Consider the following 19,093-nt stretch of genomic DNA (forward strand, 5'->3'; position numbering starts at 1 on the left):
CTACAGATGACAGAACGCTGCAGCGATGCCAACACTCCACGTGGTAACATCTCACATTGCCGTGAACAGAAGACAAGCGACTTCTTTGATCAAATCTACAGCGAGGCGCTATATTTGATCAAATATTTGACGACATTTGACAAAGTTCCCTATTACACTATCAAAGATATTCGACAGAGATATTGGACAAATAAATTTGTTAGTGTAATACCGGCCTTACTAGGTATCTACAACTGCATTTACATACATTCATACTTACATATAATGAAAGTTACTGTGAAGTACATGGCAGAGGTACGTAAGGTTTCTTCCTACTCCAAAGGCGTATGGATAGCGGAAAGAATGTCTGCTTAAATATTCCGTTCTCTAATTTTGTCTTCACTGTTCCTAGCTGACCGACACGTAGGAGGCGAAGTTCTTTCACTCAATACTGGTTAACAGGAAAATTTTCTGCTGCCAAGATCGCTTGGTATTTTCATTTTTCACTGAGGTGACCAGATTCATGGTGCTGCAGTCATGGACTGTGCGGCTGGTTCCGGCGGAGGTTCGAGTCCTCCCTCGGGCATGGGTGTGTGTTTGTCCTTAGGATAATGTAGGTTAAGTAGTGTGTAAGCTTAGGGACTAATGATCTTAGCAGTTAAGTCCCATAAGATTTCACACACATTTGAACATTTGATTTGAATTCATGGCATAATGATATGCACATATACGGATGGCGTGTACTATCACGTACTGACGGTATAATAGGGCAATGCATTTGCGGAGCTGTCACTTGTACTTAGGTGAATCATGTAAAAAGCTTTCCGACGTGATCATGGCCGCCAAGGCAGATTTTAAACGCAGAATGATAGAGCTAGACGCATGGGACATTCCAATTCGGAAATCGTTAGGGAATTCATTATTCTGAGCTCCACAGTGTCAAGAGTGTGCCTAAAACACCAAATGTCAGGCATTACCTCTCACCACGAACGGCGCGGTGGCCAGCGGCCTTCACTTAACGACCGAGCATAGCGCCAAGTGCGTGGAAATGTTAGTGATAACAGACAAGCAACACTGCGTGAAATAACCACAGAAATCAGTATCCGCTTGGAAAGTGCGGCGAAATTTGGCGTTAATGATCTATGGCAGCAGACGACCCATGTGGGTGCCTTTGCTAACTGCACGACGTCGCCTGCAGCACCTCTCCCGGGCTCGTGACCATATCGGCTGGACGCTAAACGACTGGAAAACCGTGGCCGGGTATGAGTGTCCCGATTTCAGTTGGTAAGAGCTGATGCTAAGGTTCGAATGTGTTGCAGATCCCACGAAGCCATGGACCCAAGTTGTCAACAATGCACTGTGCAAGCTGCTGGTGGCTCCATAATGGTGGGGGGCTGTTCACATAGAATGGACTGGATACTCTCTTCCAACTGAACCGATCTTTGACCGGAAATGGTTGTGTTCGGGTAGTTGGAGACCATTTGCAGCCGTTCATGGACTTTATTTTCATGGATGATAATGTGCCATGTCACCAGGCCACAGTTGTTCGCGAATGGTTTGAAGATCTTTCTGGACAATCCGAGCGAATGATTTGGCCACCCAGACCGCCCGACATGATTCCGTCGAACATTTATGGGACGTAATCGAGACGTCAGTTAATGCACAAAATCCTGCACCGACAACACTTTCGCTACTAAGGACGGCTGTAAAGGCAGCATACCTCAATATTTCTGCAGGGGCTTCCAACAACTTGTTGAGACCATGACGTGCCCAATTTCTGCACTACGGCAGGCAAAAAGAGATCTGACACGATATTGCGAAGTATCGCATGACTTTTGTCACCTCACTGAATTTCACAATGCCCAGTTTTGACAGAAACTTGCTGTCAACATCAGATCTTCGGAAAATTTGTATTAACATACATACATGCCACCAATACAATAAGAACACTTTCCACTCATAAGAAAAGGTGTCACGCTGGCTCGTCGAACAGTTGAAAGAACATATAAAACATCTATTACACCAACTGCGTGCCCATGAATGGTGGTGGACAAATAAAAATGGCAGTCATGGGCCAAGCACGTCACAGGAGGAACTCAGTTCACCAATGACAAATCACTCCCGATGAACACGTGCAACCCATGTACTGCTCGTTCTTGAAACTTTGTAAGTTGACTTTCGCGGGATAATAAAGTGTTTTAAAGCCATTTCAGGTTTTTACGTGATGGTCTCTTTAGTCAAACAAAATGTGACCATTGGTGGTGACCTCCTTTATAAGCTTTTAATATCCTCTTTTCTTTCTGCTTGGTGTGGGTCCTACATAATTGCGCAATATTCTAAGAAGGGACACAGAAGTGATTTGTAGGCAATATACTTTGTAAACTGACTGCATTTGCCCAGTGTCCTTTCAGTTAACTGAGAGCTACACCCTCTCTTATGTACGACTGATGCTTCGTGATCATTCAGCATTATATCCTCACAGGTTGATAAACCCAGATATTTTTACGAATCGACCAGTTGTGACTTCATGATGTTGCAGTCATAGGATAATACTTTTCTACGCTTTGTGAAGTGCACAGTTTATCTCTGAATATTTAAAACAACATACCACTCTTTACACAACAGTGAAATGTTATCAAGATCTGACAGGGTACTAGTGTGGATCATGGGTACTCAACCTTTTTTTTTTCCTCTACTTATTGCCCATTGTCGTATCTCCATTAGTAGTAAAATTTTCTGACCGCTCACCGATTATACAGTAATGACTTCATAAAATGTATAAACCAGCGTACCAGCACGTTGAAGCATATAATAATACTTACCAAATTTTTGTAATAATTTTTAAAACCTAATGAAAATGTATTTAGGGTAGGGACCAGGTTGACTACCATTGGTGTAGCATTTTTCTTCATGGATGATAAATGCGTCGTATGGAAGCATTGTTAGAAAAAAAAATATCTCGATAAGTTCTCTACAGATTTACTTAAAGTTAGTATACGATACGCTAGTATACGATACGCTAATAAACATTCAGAGGGCCGTAGGCTATATATATTTTTTAAACAACAGTTTACAGGTTTTGTATTAAAACTGACTGCGAGAGAGAAAATGCTGTGCTGTCCTGAAATATGCGATTTATTTTTGTTTGTAGCAGTTAGTTATAACTGCCATAGGAGAGCATTTAAACCAGAAGACAAATTGTTTCTCCAAAATATGTCGCTTCTCTGTATGTGTATTTTTAAACAAAAATTACAAACAAGACTATGTGATGTTTTGTGTTCTTCCTCGCAGACGAGTATAACAGGAAACCTGTATATTGAGAAACTTGTGCTTGTGAATGTAACAGTACTCGGGAATCCGAATCTTCCAAAACTTTGCAACCCTCCCCGGTTACAGATTAAAACTAAACGAAATAGTGTCACTGGACGAGGGGAGCGCTGAGGAGGGGATGGACAGATAGGGGGAAAGAAGGAGATTAGGACGTACATCCAATTCCCGTACATCTTTGGGAACTTCGAAGCATTACCGGAGGCTATAGACCACAACAGCATCACTGACCAGCGAGGGCGGCGGCCGGTGGACTCTTGACTGCTTAGTAAGAGCCGTGCTCTGCTCTTGTGTGGATGTCCCGCGTACATTGTCTACAGTGAAGTGGTATTACTCTACAAATGGTAGACGGTGTAGTCCGCCCACTTTCCGGGCCAGCCACGATGCGGCTGATCAGGCAAACTTACCACACCCGACGCCGCCCGATCGCCAGGTCGCCCCATTGACCTCGGTGCTGCTCCTTCATTTCCTCTGCTGTGTTCCGCACTGCCGGAGGAGAGGGGAAGGGAGGTTGTGTAGTGACTGTAGACCACAACGACAGCATCACTGACCAGTGAGAGCGACTGGTGACTCCCCCCCCCCCTCTCTCTCTCTCTCTCTCTCTCTCTCTCTCTCTCTCTCTCTCTCTCTCTCTATCTCTCTCTATCTCTCTCTCGTGCTGACTATTCGCTAAGCGCTGAGCTCTGATCTTGTACGGGTGTTCCGTGCACGTACCCCACGTACGGATCGTGTATTCGATATTCTGCAGCCGTCAATATCCCAGGTTCACACAGCTGGTACAGAATATGAACAAGAATGGTCCCAATACACTTTCCTGGGATACGGCTTAAGTTACTCCTACATCGTCGATGGCTCTCCATGCAAAATAATACCTACATCGTCCCACTAAATATACCCTCAATTCCGTCGCATATTTTGTTTGATACCGCATATAATCGTAATTTTGTTTTACAATCGTTGGTGTGGTTCCGGAGCCAAATTCTTTTCCAAAATCAACCAATACTGCGTGAACCTGATCGCCTTTATTGATCATTCTGTTCGACACAGATCATTATGTTTGAGTTCAGAATATTCTAGGGTTGTGCAAAAGATGGGCGTCAGTGAGACTGGCAGATAGTTGCGTGGATTTCTTCTGTTACCCTCTTTGTGGACTGTTGGGAATGTGGTTTCTTCCAGTCGTGAGGCTGAACTCTTTCTTGTTTAAGGGATCTGCTGTATGTTGTTGTTGTTGTTGTTGTTGTTGTGGTCTTCAGTCCTGAGACTGGTTTGATGCAGCTCTCCATGCTACTCTATCCTGTGCAAGCTTCATCATCTCCAAGTACGTACTGCAGCCTACATCCTTCTGAATCTGCTTAGTGTATTCATCTCTTGGTCTCCCCCTACGATTTTTACCCTCCACGCTGCCCTCGAATACTAAATTGGTGATCCCTTGATGCCTTAGAACATGCCCTACCAACCGACCCCTTCTTCTAGTCAAGTTGTGCCACAAACTCCTCGTCTCCTCAATTCTATTCAATACCGCCTCATTAGTAATGTGATCTACCCATCTAATCTTCAGCTTTCTTCTCTAGCACTACATCTCGAAAGCTTCTATTCTCTTCTTGTCTAAACTGTTCATCGTCCATGTTTCACTTCCATAAATGGCTACACTGCATTCAAATACTTTCAGAAACGACTTCCTCACATTTAAACGTATACTCGATGTCAACAAAGTTCTCTTCTTCATAAACGCTTTCCTTGCCATTGCCAGTCTACATTTTATATCCTCGGTGCTTTCGACCATCATCAGTTATTTTGCTCCCCAAATAACAAAACTCCCTTACTACTTTAAGTGTCTCATTTCCTAATCTAATTCCCTCAGCATCACAAGACTTAATTCGACTACATTCCATTATCCTCGTTTTGCTTTTGTTGTTGTTCATCTTATATCCTCCTTTCAAGTCACTGTCCATTCCATTAAGCTGCTCTTGCAGGTCCTTTGTTGTCTGTGACAGAATTACAATGTCATCGGCGAGGCTCATTTTTATTTCTTCTCCATGTATTTTAATACCTACTCCGAATTTTTCTTTTATTTCCTTTACTGCTTGCTCAATATGCAGATTGAATAACATCGGGGAGAGGCTACAACCCTTTCTCACTCCCTTCCCAACCACTGCTTCCCTTTCATGTCCCTCGACTCTTATAACTGCCATGTGGTTTCTGTAGAAATTGTAAATAACCTTTCGCTGCATGTATTTTACCTCTGCCACCTTCAGAATTTGAAAGAGAGTATTCCAGTCAACATTGTCAAAAGCGTTCTCTAAGTCTACAAATGCTAGAAACGTAGGTTTGCCTTACCTTAATCTTTCTTCCAAGGTAAGTCGTAAGGTCAGTATTGCGTCACGTGTTCCAATATTTCTACGGAATCCAAACTGATCTTCCCCGAGGTCGGCTTTTACCAGTTTTTCCATTCGTCTGTAAAGAATTAGTGTTAGCATTTTGCAGCTGTGACTTATTAAACTGATAGTTCGGTAATTTTCACATCTCTCAACACCTGCTTTCTTTGGGATTGGAATTATTGTATTCCTCTTGAAGTCTGAGGGTATTTCGCCCCTCTCATACATCTTGCTCACCAGATGGTAGAGTTTTTGTCATGACTGGCTCTCTCAAAGCCGTCAGTAGTTCTAATGGAATGTTGTCTACTCCGGGGGCCTTGTTTCGACTCAGGTCTTTCAGTGCTCTGTCAAACTCTTCACGCAGTATCGTATCTCCCATTTCGTCTTCATCTACATCCTCTTCCATTTCCATAATATTGTCCTCAAGTACATCGCCCTTGTATAAACCTTTTATATACTCCTTCCACCTTTCTGCCTTCCCTTCTTTGCTTAGAACTGGGTTGCCATCTGAGCTCTTGATATTCATACACGTGGTTCTCTTCTCTCCAAAGGTCTGTTTAATTTTCCTGTAGGCAGTATCTATCTTACCCCTAGTGAGATAAGCTTCTACATCCTTACATTTGTCTTCTATCCATCCATGCTTAGCCATTTTGCACTTACTGTCGATCTCATTTTTGAGACGTTTGTATTCCTCTTTGCCTGCTTCATTTACTGCATTTTTATATTTTCTCCTTTCATCAATTAAATTCAATATTTCTTTTGTTACCCAAGAATTTCTATTAGCCCTCGTCGTTTTACCTACTTGATCCCTCGCCTTCATTACTTCATTCCTCGAAGCTACCCATTCTTCTTCTACTGTATTTCTTTCCCACATTCCTGTCAATTGTTCCCTTATGCTCTCCCTGAAACTCTGTACAACCTCTGGATTTGTCAGTTTATCCAGGTCCCATCTCCTTAAAGTCGCACCTTTTTGCAGTTTCTTCAGTTTTAATCTACAGTTCATAACAGTATCAGATGTTTCCCATCGCCACCTGTTCGGTAACAGCCCCACGAGTGTGCACTGCCTTGTTGGCGGTACAGTAAACGATAGTAACGCAGAGAGGGACGCGTCGAAGAGCCTCACAGTCGCAGCGATGTTTGGCGGTTATTGGAAAATTGGTGGCCGCGGCAGCTCTGCCGCGCCGTGTTGGCGGGCAGCAGCCGTGGGCCGGGGTGAGGGTACGCGCGGCGGTCGGGGAGCGTGAGACGCGCTGCTAAATTTGGCGTCGGCCGCGTCTAAGATTAGTGTCCGGGGCGGCGGCCGGCGGCGGTGGCTGCGGGCGCGCCGGCCGCAGTGGCTGTTCCAGCGTGGCGCGGGTGCGGACCGCCGGGCACAGGTGAGAGGAGCATCGCTGACCCCGCACTCCCGGCTCGCCGGCCAGCGCGGGCGCTCGTTTCCGGTCGCTTTTCTCTGGGCGCCTCCTCGCTCTAGACGCTCGATGTTAAAAGCCTGCTTCCGATACGACGTTACGCACGCTTTGTCCTCTGGTACACGCGACTACGCGCCGTTTTTACGTTATAACGACCTATTCCGACAAGCTACGAAAGCTATTGACAAGCATTATACTGATATTTCACCGCATTTTTTTTTCTCGATTTTGTCGCTGGCATTAGAGACAGGGAGCGTTCTCCGACCTTCAGGTACAACATTTACCATGAACTGTAGAGGCAATATATAGGTAATTATAACAACATTGGATGAAAGAATCAGGTTTTAACAGTGGAATTTTTACTGATAGTGAACTTTACCAGGTCTGTTGGACTCCATGTCAGTTGCAATGTAGGTTTTACACATGGTAACTGCCTGTGAGAAACAGGCAATAGTCTCAGTATTACTTCAGTAGACAAAAATTAAATTAATTCTTTATATTAGCTCTAATTATAATACTGAACCGATAAAATATTGTGTGACTGCTGTTGTCAAGCCTTGTGTGATCCAGTATACTTGTTGGCATTCAGTACTAGGAAGTTGGCAAAAGTCCAATTCAATGCGGAAGCCCTATAGTTATTGAAATTCGTTGACAGCCTTTGAAACAGATACAAGCATACTTGTAGCAATCAGCAACAAGAAACTCTCAACCAGTGCTTCTGAATGTGATAAACCCTATTTCAAATAATAATAGTAATAATAATAAAACAGCCATATATGTTTGTGCCATTGCTAACCATAGCTTCTATCACTTCATTAAATAGTCCTACTTCTAGTTGCAGGCCATCAATAATTATTGTGTCGCTATGCTCACGGCAGTTATATTACGTTTCTCTGGTTCCATATAACTAAATATGATTGACATTTGTTGCAGGAAATACTGATTTATTTATGGTGACTTTACATTTCAACCCTTATGTCCCTCAAACTGAATAACATGTTTGCTCTACACAGTATCACACTACCAGTAATTTTTGCTTGCAATTGTAATTATTGCATACATACCAAATATGGTAAAACAGTTATATTTATAGTTCTAATGGAATATATGTAATCTGAAATCTACAATATGTTCAATGGAACTCTGAATAACATTCCACACTGTCCTCTAAATTACTCCGAAACTAAAACTGTACGATGTGTGCCTATGTGCACATATTATTATTTATGTTTTCATCTTTCTGATGTGAAACATTGCTAATTTAAATATCAAACACGTTGAATGCTAATAAATCAAAATAGCAAACAAGTAAGATTTCTCTTGGGAGGAAAGTAGATATGATATTTTCTAGAAAGCAACAAAGAAATTACTGCTGTGTCATTATTCTCTTATAGTCTGGAACATATCTGCGAAAAACTGGAGAAATGATAATGGAAGTATATTATTCAGCATACAGTGAAGGTTTTCACAACTGGATGTCTTAGCTACTGGTGAGTGTTTTGGGTTGTATGGCATTGATCTGTAAAACTTTCCTGTTTCTAACATATTGTCCAGATCTGCACTGGACATCTCCAGAGATGCTCCTGTTCACTGATTCTTGCCTACTCAGACAGCAAGACTTACCAGAACCAGCAGCATTTCTGAATACACCCAGCACAGATCTGGACAATATGTTGGATGTAGATGCAGAATGTTAGGAACAGAAAAGCGTTATGGACAAAGCCTATTCAACCCAGAAGACTCACCAGCAGCTATTACTCAACAGTTTCTCAATACGAATAATATCAGAATCTGTGAGAGACTTCTCACCTACACACTAAGTGTGCTAGTACTCACTGCATTAATCTGCAGCAAAACTGAGATAGAAACTAAATAAGGGAGGATTTTTTTCATAAGTACTTGTAATATTTTGTAGATAAAAGACATGCAATTTTCAGATGTTACTCACTAAAGAAAACATTATGATTCTAATAATCCATAACCATTTAGAAATATAATAGTATCCCTAATGTGATTGTTCTTACTTCCTGGATGTATGTACTAGGAGATCAGTATTGATCAAAGTTCTTTTTGTTCATATGTGTAGCACCAATCAATCTTACAGCACTTATATGCGAAAGCTACAATAGTGTAGAAACAGTCTGTGAAAAAAGAAATAATAAAGTCAGAAGTGTTAATTACTTTGTGGTTTCTTCACTTCTGACTTCTCAGGCATTGTTTATTAATATAAGTTTCAATTATTCACAGGTAGCTAATGTTTATGTAACAACATTACATTAGCAATGTTTGTCTCCAATACGCAGTCTTTTTTGACTGATGAGTTTAGCTTTTCATCAAAAGAGTACATCATTTTTCTGTCTGTGTTTACAGGGTGGCACTGTTTTGGGAGATCCTGACAGAGTAATAGATCTTGGTGAGACATACATACCATACCCTGTCTTTCTGGAATATATTCTTGGATTAGGTGAATCAACATTCAGTCCAATATCATATGACATATTCTCACACAACTGTAATAACTTCTCTCATGAAGTAGGACAATTCCTCTGTGGAAAGGGGATTCCCAAATACATACTTGATCTGCCAGAAGAAATTCTTTCCACGTAAGTAACACCTGTTATGGAATTATTCTGAGCACTTTATAATAGTACTGTTTTGCTAATTGTCCAGAACACTTCACATTGTTATAAAGTGATCTATTTTAGATACTTAACAACAAATTTGTGTATATGTATATGTCATATGAAAATAAAAATGTATGGAAAATATTTTGCAGGCCCCTAGGGCAGAGTCTTCGTCCTGTTATTGATAGCCTGAATCAAGTTTCAAGAGGTGTTGGAATAAACACTGGTAGTGATCTCAGAAATTACACACCACAAGATTCACGCCGAAGCCGTCAGGAATCACCAGAATTTGCCGAATTAAATTCAGCTATCGAAGAAGTCAGGTAATTAAAAATGATTTTTAAATTGATGTATCTTTGTCTTAAACATAAAAGATAGTTTAAATAATGGACTAAATGTGTGAATTTGTATTGTATGTCAGACATAAATGCAACTGTTCTGCTGGAAAAATCTGTAATGTAGTACATGTCTATCACAGTATCATAAACTGGTCCTTGCTATTGATGGGTTCATATTACTGTTGCTGTGTAGACCTGGTGCCTGATAATGTTCACTATGATTATTAAAAGCTTTTTGTTTTATTTTCGTAGACGTAATTCTGTAGCACTTGAAGAACGACGAAATGTTATTAATGAGAAACTAGCAAAGAAAGACCGCAAAAAGAAGAAGAAAAAGAAGCGTGAAAAGAAGAGGATAGATCAGGAGTGTGGAAGTAGTTCAGCCGAGTTCACTCCCGACAGTGCTAGTTCAAGTCCAAGTCGAACAAACATGGCTGACAGTGTCATTGAAGCACCTGAGGAGCAGCAGCAGCAGCAGCAAGATGAGGAAGAGAAAAGGCCACAGCAGTCTGCTGCAGATGTGGTGGCTGAAATAGAGGCCGAGGAGAGGAAGGAGCGTGAAGAGAGAAAGAAGCAACGTGAGCCACCCATTGTGTTTAAAGATGTTGTCAGTGTAAGTTGCACTGCAGTCATGTACATACAGTTTCATTAGATTTAATTCTGATGTATGTTATACTTGATGGCTGTATCATACTCTGCGTGAAAGTGTTGGTGGTTATAAAATTGTGGAAAGAGGTAGTTATAGCATTGTTTCTTTGGCGACTTTGGGTGTGTAGCTTCATTTTCATTCAGGGGGCTACTCAGGTGTCCTCTTCTTAGCTTTCCATTAAGTTAAATCCTTATCAGTTTCAGAAATTGAACTGGAGCTTGTGACTGGTATGCAAACATAATGACCACTTAGCTACTGAGGTTGCCCACCAGAGTTAGTACATCCATAAACTGTTTTAAACAATGCCTAATTATGTTTTGACAGCCAAATGCCAAAAATAAAGAAGAAAGAAGACAAAGGGGGTCAGGCAGGGAGAACATAAATAAAATATATAGATGTTTTAAATTTAATTTTTAATAGTAACATCAGTTTTTTGTCTGTTAATGTTTTCAAGAGTTTTGAAACATAGAACAAATAATATTACATTTATTGTTATTTATAAAATAAAGTGGTGAGTAAAACAAAACTACATCCTAGATAGTTTAAATTTAAAAATACAGTTCTTTTGATCACTTTTTTCAAGATCATAAATATGTGATACTGTGTAAAGCATTGTAGAAGGTACAACTAATTTCATATTGCTAAAGCCGGTCATATTAACAATTAAAAATATTTAAGAAATGGTATGTAGATCAATGGTCAAAGATAATATGAATTTTTTTATTAAGCATCTGATGGAGACACAAATGCATTAGAAACTGTTAGTTCTTATTTGTAATCACTTACGAAAAATATTTTTTTATTATTGTCTTAGATAGTGTGTTTTAAGAAAATGTTTTCTGTATTGAGCCTTTTTTTTTTCTACATACATTAACTTTGTGTGCATGTTTCTCAAGTTGATGGGACACTGTTAATTAGGTCAGTAATTCACATTGAGCAGGTTCTTGATATTGAATTTGTCTCTCATTGAGGCGTCCTGGGCTGAATCAGTGCTTGTATGTTGGCTTTTTGTTGTGACTCGTAAGTTGGCTGCATAATCGATATTTCTAACAGTTTGAGAAGTTGGCCAATATATTTGAATGCATGCAAGTAAATATTAAATTTCAAAACTGCCTTGTAAAGAGGAGTTTTTGCAGTCCTTCAGTAGCTGTGAAAGCAGGAGTTTTCTCAGACTTTCGGCCCCTAAGAGGAGTAAATAAATATGGAGAAAACTATCAAAAGCTTAAAGTGTTTTCTCAAATGTACAAAACAAATTCACCAATAACATTTTACACACTATAATATTTACTTCTAATAATTATATGTGGGGTGATGCTATGTGTCATAGTTTTGGAAGTGATGTTTTACATATCAGACAGATGATTCTGCAAAATCCTAGTACTGAAAAAACATATTTTAGCTAGTAAGAATTTGATAATGTTTAGTTTTCATGCCCCAATTTGAAATAGTCACACAAGGGAAACTCCCCACTGAACTCCCTCAGCTTTAGTGGTAAGATGGCCTAGTGGATAGCCCGACAAAAACTGAACACAGATCAAGCCTTAAAATAAGAAGTAGGTGAAAAAAAAGCAAAATAGAAACAGTGAATTGTCCATAGACAAGACATTCAATAAAGAGCAATCTGCAAGCAATTGTGTTGTGAGTAAGTGATCATGGTGTTGGACAGCCATGCAGGCGAATCGGGTTCATATCTTCTTTATGCCACTTTTTCTTTCTTTTCCTTTTTTATTGCTCACACCATTATGAACTGTCTGTCCAGCCATCAGTTTTTCTCTTTCTGTAGACTTGGCAGTTGTCATACTATATGTTGGTTATAGAATATGATTCTTGTGGTAAGAGTACGTTACCATCACAAGTAAATGTGAAGAAGAGCAGGTGAGATACCATGTAGATGTCTCACAGAAATGAAAACAACAAATAAATGGGTGCGAACTATGACACAACAAAGGAATTCAAGAGTCAAGACTTCTAAAACGGGACACAGCTTCAAAAACATTAAAAACATATATTTTGACAGAGCACAGAGAAACTGTGTGATCATGAAACTGATGTGTTCATTTGTTGTAGCTTCTGTGACAAACTATTATGTTTTCATAATTACCTTAGGAGTGATCACATTAATACAAACACATATATCAGGCAAGGAGGCTTATCTCACTCAGTTACCGTGCATACAAATTAGGTGCATTGATAAGAGATTCCTATTATATGACACAAATTATGTTACTAGTACTAAGTATGACACGCCAGACATGTTTTCCAGTGGAGGATTTGGTTGAGTTGTCACCTTTTCATCAAACGTTTGTGGTTCCCGTTTGAAAGCCACTTCTTTTCAACTGCTAATAGAGCAGCTGTGCAGAATCAACTGTTATTATAGAACCCTACCTTACACCTCGCTGTTGCAAGCTGACTTTACACCACAACACAGATACAAATTTGAATAAAGTGAACAGCTGAAAAAAAGAACGGCACAAGGGGGGATTGATCATGGCTCACCTGCTTAACAGTCCAACACCATAACCACGTAACCGTGGCACCATTTGTCTTATCGCGTGCTCTACTGTGCACTTCTTGCTCTTGGACCATTCACTGTTTCTATTTCTCATTACTTTTTTTTTCCACAGTCTACCACATATTCTTCGTGTTTTCATGCTTTACCTTTGCCCTGTTTTTGTTGGGCTATCCACTGGGCCCTCTTACCACAAAATCTGAGGGGGGTGCAATGGGGAGTTTCCACTGTAAGTTAGCAGATTTGGTATAGTTACCAGTCCTACATGTATCAGACCCATAGGCTGAAAAAGTGGACTTAAAAAATAATGTGGTAAGAGTTCAGAACATTGCTTTTTTACATAAGACTTTTGCTGATTTTTCTGTGGCACTGTCTCAACTGCAGCAGTTACTGTATATAAGGGGAGATGACAGTATTTGCGTGGTGCTAATATCATTTAATATCATTGTTTCTGATGGCTTGAAGTATGGAGCTGAAGTGTGTAATAATAATTATTATAGAACATATTTGAAAGACAGGTAGTGAAAAATAAATGTAATTTAATTGTAATATCTTTCATTGATAAGATGCAGAATAAACTTTTTGTAATAGGTCAACCCAACTGAATTGCAGTTACCGGTACGAGCAACATAAATGGTTCACTTAACTTGCTTTGGTGCAGTTTCTAATTGAGCTAAATGTTATAGGTACCTGCAGAGTTTGATTCTCTTGTGGACAAAGTGGAAAACATTTTAAATGCTGAAGAGCGGCAATCCTTGGAGGAACTTCACCAGTATATGTTAGAAGATGAAGGATCATGGGCGCTCGGCGATGGATTCCTTAACTTTGTTGGTATGGTTACTTCAAAGTAATTAACATAAATATCTTCATGTATTTAAGCAGAAGACTGTATATGTTTTAAACCAGATTAGCTTTTAACCTGTACAGTTGAATAATTGATAGTGGGTACTGAATTTTATTTGAGTTAAGCAAGGTGTATTCTTTCTTAGTTGAAAGAAAGGTATTAAACAGAGCAGTAAGATAAAAAACCTCCAGCCAGGAAATAAATGATTAATTTGAAATAAAGAGTGTGATTGGTTATTACATGGATGATTAGAGTTGCAAAAGGATTTCTTCTGTTATTCCTTTATGATTCATATGCTGACTAATTCCATAACCATGGAGATTTGCTCCTCAATTTAGTCCTATGGAACTGGATGTGTAAAATGAAATAAAAATAAATAGAGTTGTAATCCTGTCAGTGATGCATGGGAAGAAGAAGGCATCAAATTTGAGATCTACCATCACTAAAAATTTTAAACTTTTTTTGTAATAAGGGCTTCTTTTTTTGTCAATTCATATTCCATGTGTAATGGGGCAGTGCCATCTCTTAATCCTCTGGTCCTTATTGTATTTTTTTGCTTTCTTGTTGCGTACTGTGACCTTCCTGAAATCTATCAGCTTCATGTATCATTATTTTTCTTATAATACTTCATAGTCATTCAAAATGCATAATTACATTATTAATGTCCACTGCCATTACCAGTATTCACTTGCCTTAGGAAGAGTACACAGAACTATTGCTTGGTCAAGAAACAATCTCTAAGAAGAATTGAAGAGTTTATTATTAGAACAGGTATGCATCACATACAAAGTATATTTAGACTCAGCCATCTGCTAGTGCGTATTGACAGTCCGATGGAATCTCATATGTCTGTTCCGATTCACTAAGTGCCCTTCACTCATTGCAACGTTTGTATCCAGCAGATAAAATAGTCCAGACCATCCAGGATGCCCTCCTCCAACTACAGGGACTGGGGAAGTGGTGGTTTTCTGCTGGGTTCCGGGGCATGTCGGCATTGCTGGGAATGAAAGGGCAGATCTCACAGCCAAGGAGGCGTGTCTCGATCCACAAGTATCTCAGTGTGCTATCCCCCTGCACGCACTCACCTCGCTGTTGAGCTCACGAGTCATGCGTCGGTGGGAGGATGACTGGCTGGAAGTGACTGACAGTAAGCTCCGTATAGTCAAGCCCACGACGCGTGTGTGGTGTACTTCCTTTCAGCCCCGTTGACAGGACGAGGTTCTCCTCATTCGGCTTTGGATAGGCCATAGCCCTATGGTGCATGGCTTCCTGCTCCGGCAAGAGGACTCTCCAATGTGTGGTGCTTGTGGTGTCCAGGTCACTGTGTGCCACGTTTTATTGGATTGCATTTTATTTTCTGACCAGCGGGCCGCGGCTGACTTGCCAGCAGACCTGCCATCACTTTTAGGCAACACTCGGACGAATGTGGTTAAAGTTTTAAAGTTCTGTGCCATGTCAAATGTTTTTACGAAGATTTTGGGGAGAGGATCTTAATTTGCTCACTGTGTGACAAGCTCTCCCATATTTTATGTAAGTGGCCAGCCAATGACAATTTACTGTGTCATTCTTGTTGCTACGTTTTCCCTTTCCTTACGTTTTACTTTCTTATGTAGCATTTTCCTGCTTTCTTCTGCTTTCTTTGTGTGTGTGCTTCAGTTTTATTCGGTCTGCCCACATTCGTTCCCTTTAATGTGTGTCAGGGCGCTGATGACCTCAACGTTGAGCGCCCATAAGCTCCCCCCCCCCCCCCCCCCCCCCCCACACACACACTAATATGATAATGTACAGAAAGTTCTGGTTGAAAATTATGAATTATTTAGGAATAAAGGAGACAACTCACTGAAAGGCAGAAGTGCTGTGTCGTCAACAGGCAAACAGACAAAAGGTACGGAGCTAGGCTAGCTTTTGGAATGCATTTCATTTTTATAGCTGTAGGAAAAACACACACAAGTGAGTGCACTCCCCCGCCCACACACACACACACACACACACACACACACACACACACACACACACACACACACACACACACACACAAAAAAAAAAAAAAAAAATAGTGCAGCTCAGAAAAGGTGGTGGTGGGAAGGATCCAAATGGCATGGGTTGTGAAGCAGACACTGAAATCTCATATGTTGTACCCCAGTTCCATCACAGGCTAATCCTACCTCATCAGAGGCCGGGCCACCTTTGAAAGCAGCCATGTTATATACTAGCTCTGCTACGACCACTGCATAGCGTTTCACATTGGTTTGACAACCAACCAGCAGTCAACTAGAATGAATGGTCAGCACCAAACTGTTGCCAAAAATAAGATGGATCACCCAGTGGCACAATATGCAGAGAGAGAGAGAGAGAGAGAGAGAGAGAGAGAGAGAGAGAGAGAGTTCCTACAGCTAGTAAAAGGAAGTACATTCCGAAAGCTAGCCAAGCTCTGTACCTTTTGTTTGTTTGCCTGCCAACAATATAGTGCTTCTGCCTTTTGGTGAGTCATCTCTTTTATTCTTAAATAATTATTAAAATAGGAGTTGTACTACCACAGTAATAATTCATTGCCAAGCTATTTTATTACAGTGCTTTAATTCCCCATCTCAGAGATAACACTGTGGGCTGTATGGAATATGACTGGTGTAATTTAAAGTTATATATACATATATGGAGTAGATGCAACAACTTGCCAAATAGTTCATGTGCTGAATCACTGACAGACTGAGAACATTGCTAGCTTTGAGGAGATGACTCCTTCTTCAGAGCTATAGTGTACATCAGACACACATTTGTAGAACTATGTTTTCCCAGCTGACTTTGTGAGCAGAAAAGCTTGACTGGGAAGGGGGGTTATGTTGAGTGGAGAGAGTGAGGGTAGAAGTGAGATGGAAAGTGGGAAGGATGGTTGAGGAAGGGAGATCGGCACGTAGGATGGGGAGACAGCAAATGCACAGGAGAGAAATGTGGTACTGGTGACCTTGTTCCAGTCACTGACAAGGGAGTTCTGTGCAGCATGCAATGATGTGTAGGAGTGGATTGGGAGAGTGGGATAGGGTAGAGGGAGGTGTGTGTGGCGCAGTGGCTAATGGAGACTGAAGCCAGGAGGGTTATAGGATAGAAGGATGTACCACAAAGAAAACCCTCATTGTGTAATACAGAGAAACTGATGTTGATGGGAGAAGGTCCAAGATGGCACAAGTTCATCTCTAATGACCTTGATGTCGATGGAACGTTAAACCTGAATCTTCTGTATTCGTTCCTTCACCCCAGTCTAAATGCAATGTCAGCACAGTGCAATAAATGGGGCACTGTAGCCACACATCTATATGTCTGTGTGTGTATACTCTGTAGCTCTTGAAAAGGGTTTGTCCAAGAGCTTGGAACATTATCAGTCTTTTCTACAAGCCTGACAATAACTTTGCCATTCATTTAATCAGTGTTTTGTTACCTGGACTCTTTAAATCATGGTATCTTTGAGTTTCATGCAGTGCTAGTGCAACATTAACACTGAATCATAAGAATGTAACTAAAATTACATATTATTTAATGGTTTCTATCTAAAGTCACAGAATAATTTTTATTGATTAGTGTATACTATTAATAAAGTGCATTCATTTATTGTTTCAGGTCGTGTACTTCATGATACATCTCTCAATCCAGAAGTACGAGTACATTTGTTAAACTTACTAGCAGCAGCTGCACTCAAAGATGACGTCATACTTCTCTTGCACCAAGACCGCCGAGAGCATGTTCTAATGAATTATGCACATGACGTGGACAGACTAACACAGGCAGAACAGGAATCCCTTGCACTCTTTGTGAGTATCTTGATTTACGTTCAATTGCTGTGTACTGCTAACTATTAAATTTTCATTACTTAATGGCTGATTCCATGCAAAGCTAGAAATATGCTATTCTGTTTTACGTTCGCACATGCACTGATTTAATTCTCTTCTACAAACTGAAGTGTTGTTTGAATGACACACAAAATAAGTGTTTAACAAAAAGAAAAGGATTTATTATCAACAAACAATTTATGATTGTCAAATATAAGGTGTCATAATTACTGCCAACTCTGATATCAACTGGGGTGGGCGCAGTGTTTAAGACACTGGACCAACATTTGGAAATGATTGGGAATGCAATCTCCATCCAGATTTAGGTTTTTGTCCTTTCGCTAAATTGCTTAAGACAAGTGCCAGAAAGGCTCCCTTGTAAAAGATAAGTCCAGTTTGATTCCACATTCAGAGATTTTACTATATCTGTAATCATTTTGCAACTGTTTGTTACATACTAATATTGTAATTAATTCTCATGCACATTATATCTCAAAAATGAGTGAATGAAGAAAGTATCCATAAATATGTTTCCTCTTAATGTTGTGAAAATGTCTTCTTGAACCATTAGATTTTAAATGTATGTGATTTTTTTCCCTTTTTTTTCAGATTTGTAACATGTTTGAAAACTTGAGCAGTTCAGAGTGGCTTTTGTACATCTCAGAGTGGGAATACTGTGGGCGAACTATTAGTAACATACGTGTTACAACGAAGGTGGCTGTTCATTCTCTCCTCTCAGATATTCCATTGCTGCAAGAACGGGGCTCTGCCATAATCCACAACTTGGCCTGCAAGGAGGTAAAGACTGTGGTCGGTATCTGCCCCACATGTAGGCATGCCACCACTTAACATCTCAGTTTTGCTCCATTGCTTCCACTTATGCATTGACTAAGTAGTGTTCTGAATCATACCTGTAGCTTTATGCTGGATCTGATGCAAGTGGAATGTTGCACCTGTTAATAATTGCTGTATGTATATCAGTCAACACGCTTTCTCTGTTGACAGGAAAGTCATTCAAGGTACACAAGGTCTAACCAACATTATCACTGAAAATAAATTGTAATTAAAACAGATTTAACTTTTGTGGTGTGATTCTATATTATTTGAGGTAAACCTGGGATTGACATTCTTAGGATTATTTCAATTCCATTTTTCAGAGAATGAGCATAAACAAAAATCTTAGAAGACTTTTACCCCGTGGATGCAAGTCAAAGGTAT

At 40.2% G+C, this 19,093-nt stretch overlaps 1 protein-coding gene across 4 annotated transcripts in view; it reads left to right on the forward strand.

Annotated features, from left to right (window-relative positions):
- The window catches only part of LOC126335460 (uncharacterized), a 241,731-nt gene that overhangs the window by 212,542 nt on the left and 10,096 nt on the right, over nt 1-19,093 (forward strand). For 2 of the 4 annotated variants that reach the window (XM_049998759.1, XM_049998762.1), the window contains exons 4-10: nt 9,461-9,693; nt 9,867-10,037; nt 10,305-10,665; nt 13,897-14,041; nt 17,667-17,857; nt 18,485-18,673; nt 19,033-19,089. In XM_049998759.1, the coding sequence (XP_049854716.1) occupies nt 9,461-9,693; nt 9,867-10,037; nt 10,305-10,665; nt 13,897-14,041; nt 17,667-17,857; nt 18,485-18,673; nt 19,033-19,089 (1,347 nt within the window). Of the gene's footprint in view, nt 1-9,460; nt 9,694-9,866; nt 10,038-10,304; nt 10,666-13,896; nt 14,042-17,666; nt 17,858-18,484; nt 18,686-19,032; nt 19,090-19,093 lie in introns of all 4 variants that reach the window. The other 2 variants (XM_049998761.1, XM_049998760.1) reach the window with 2 other exon arrangements.

This window comes from Schistocerca gregaria, chromosome 2 (assembly GCF_023897955.1).
Source record: "Schistocerca gregaria isolate iqSchGreg1 chromosome 2, iqSchGreg1.2, whole genome shotgun sequence".
NCBI classification, from domain to species: domain Eukaryota; kingdom Metazoa; phylum Arthropoda; class Insecta; order Orthoptera; family Acrididae; genus Schistocerca; species Schistocerca gregaria.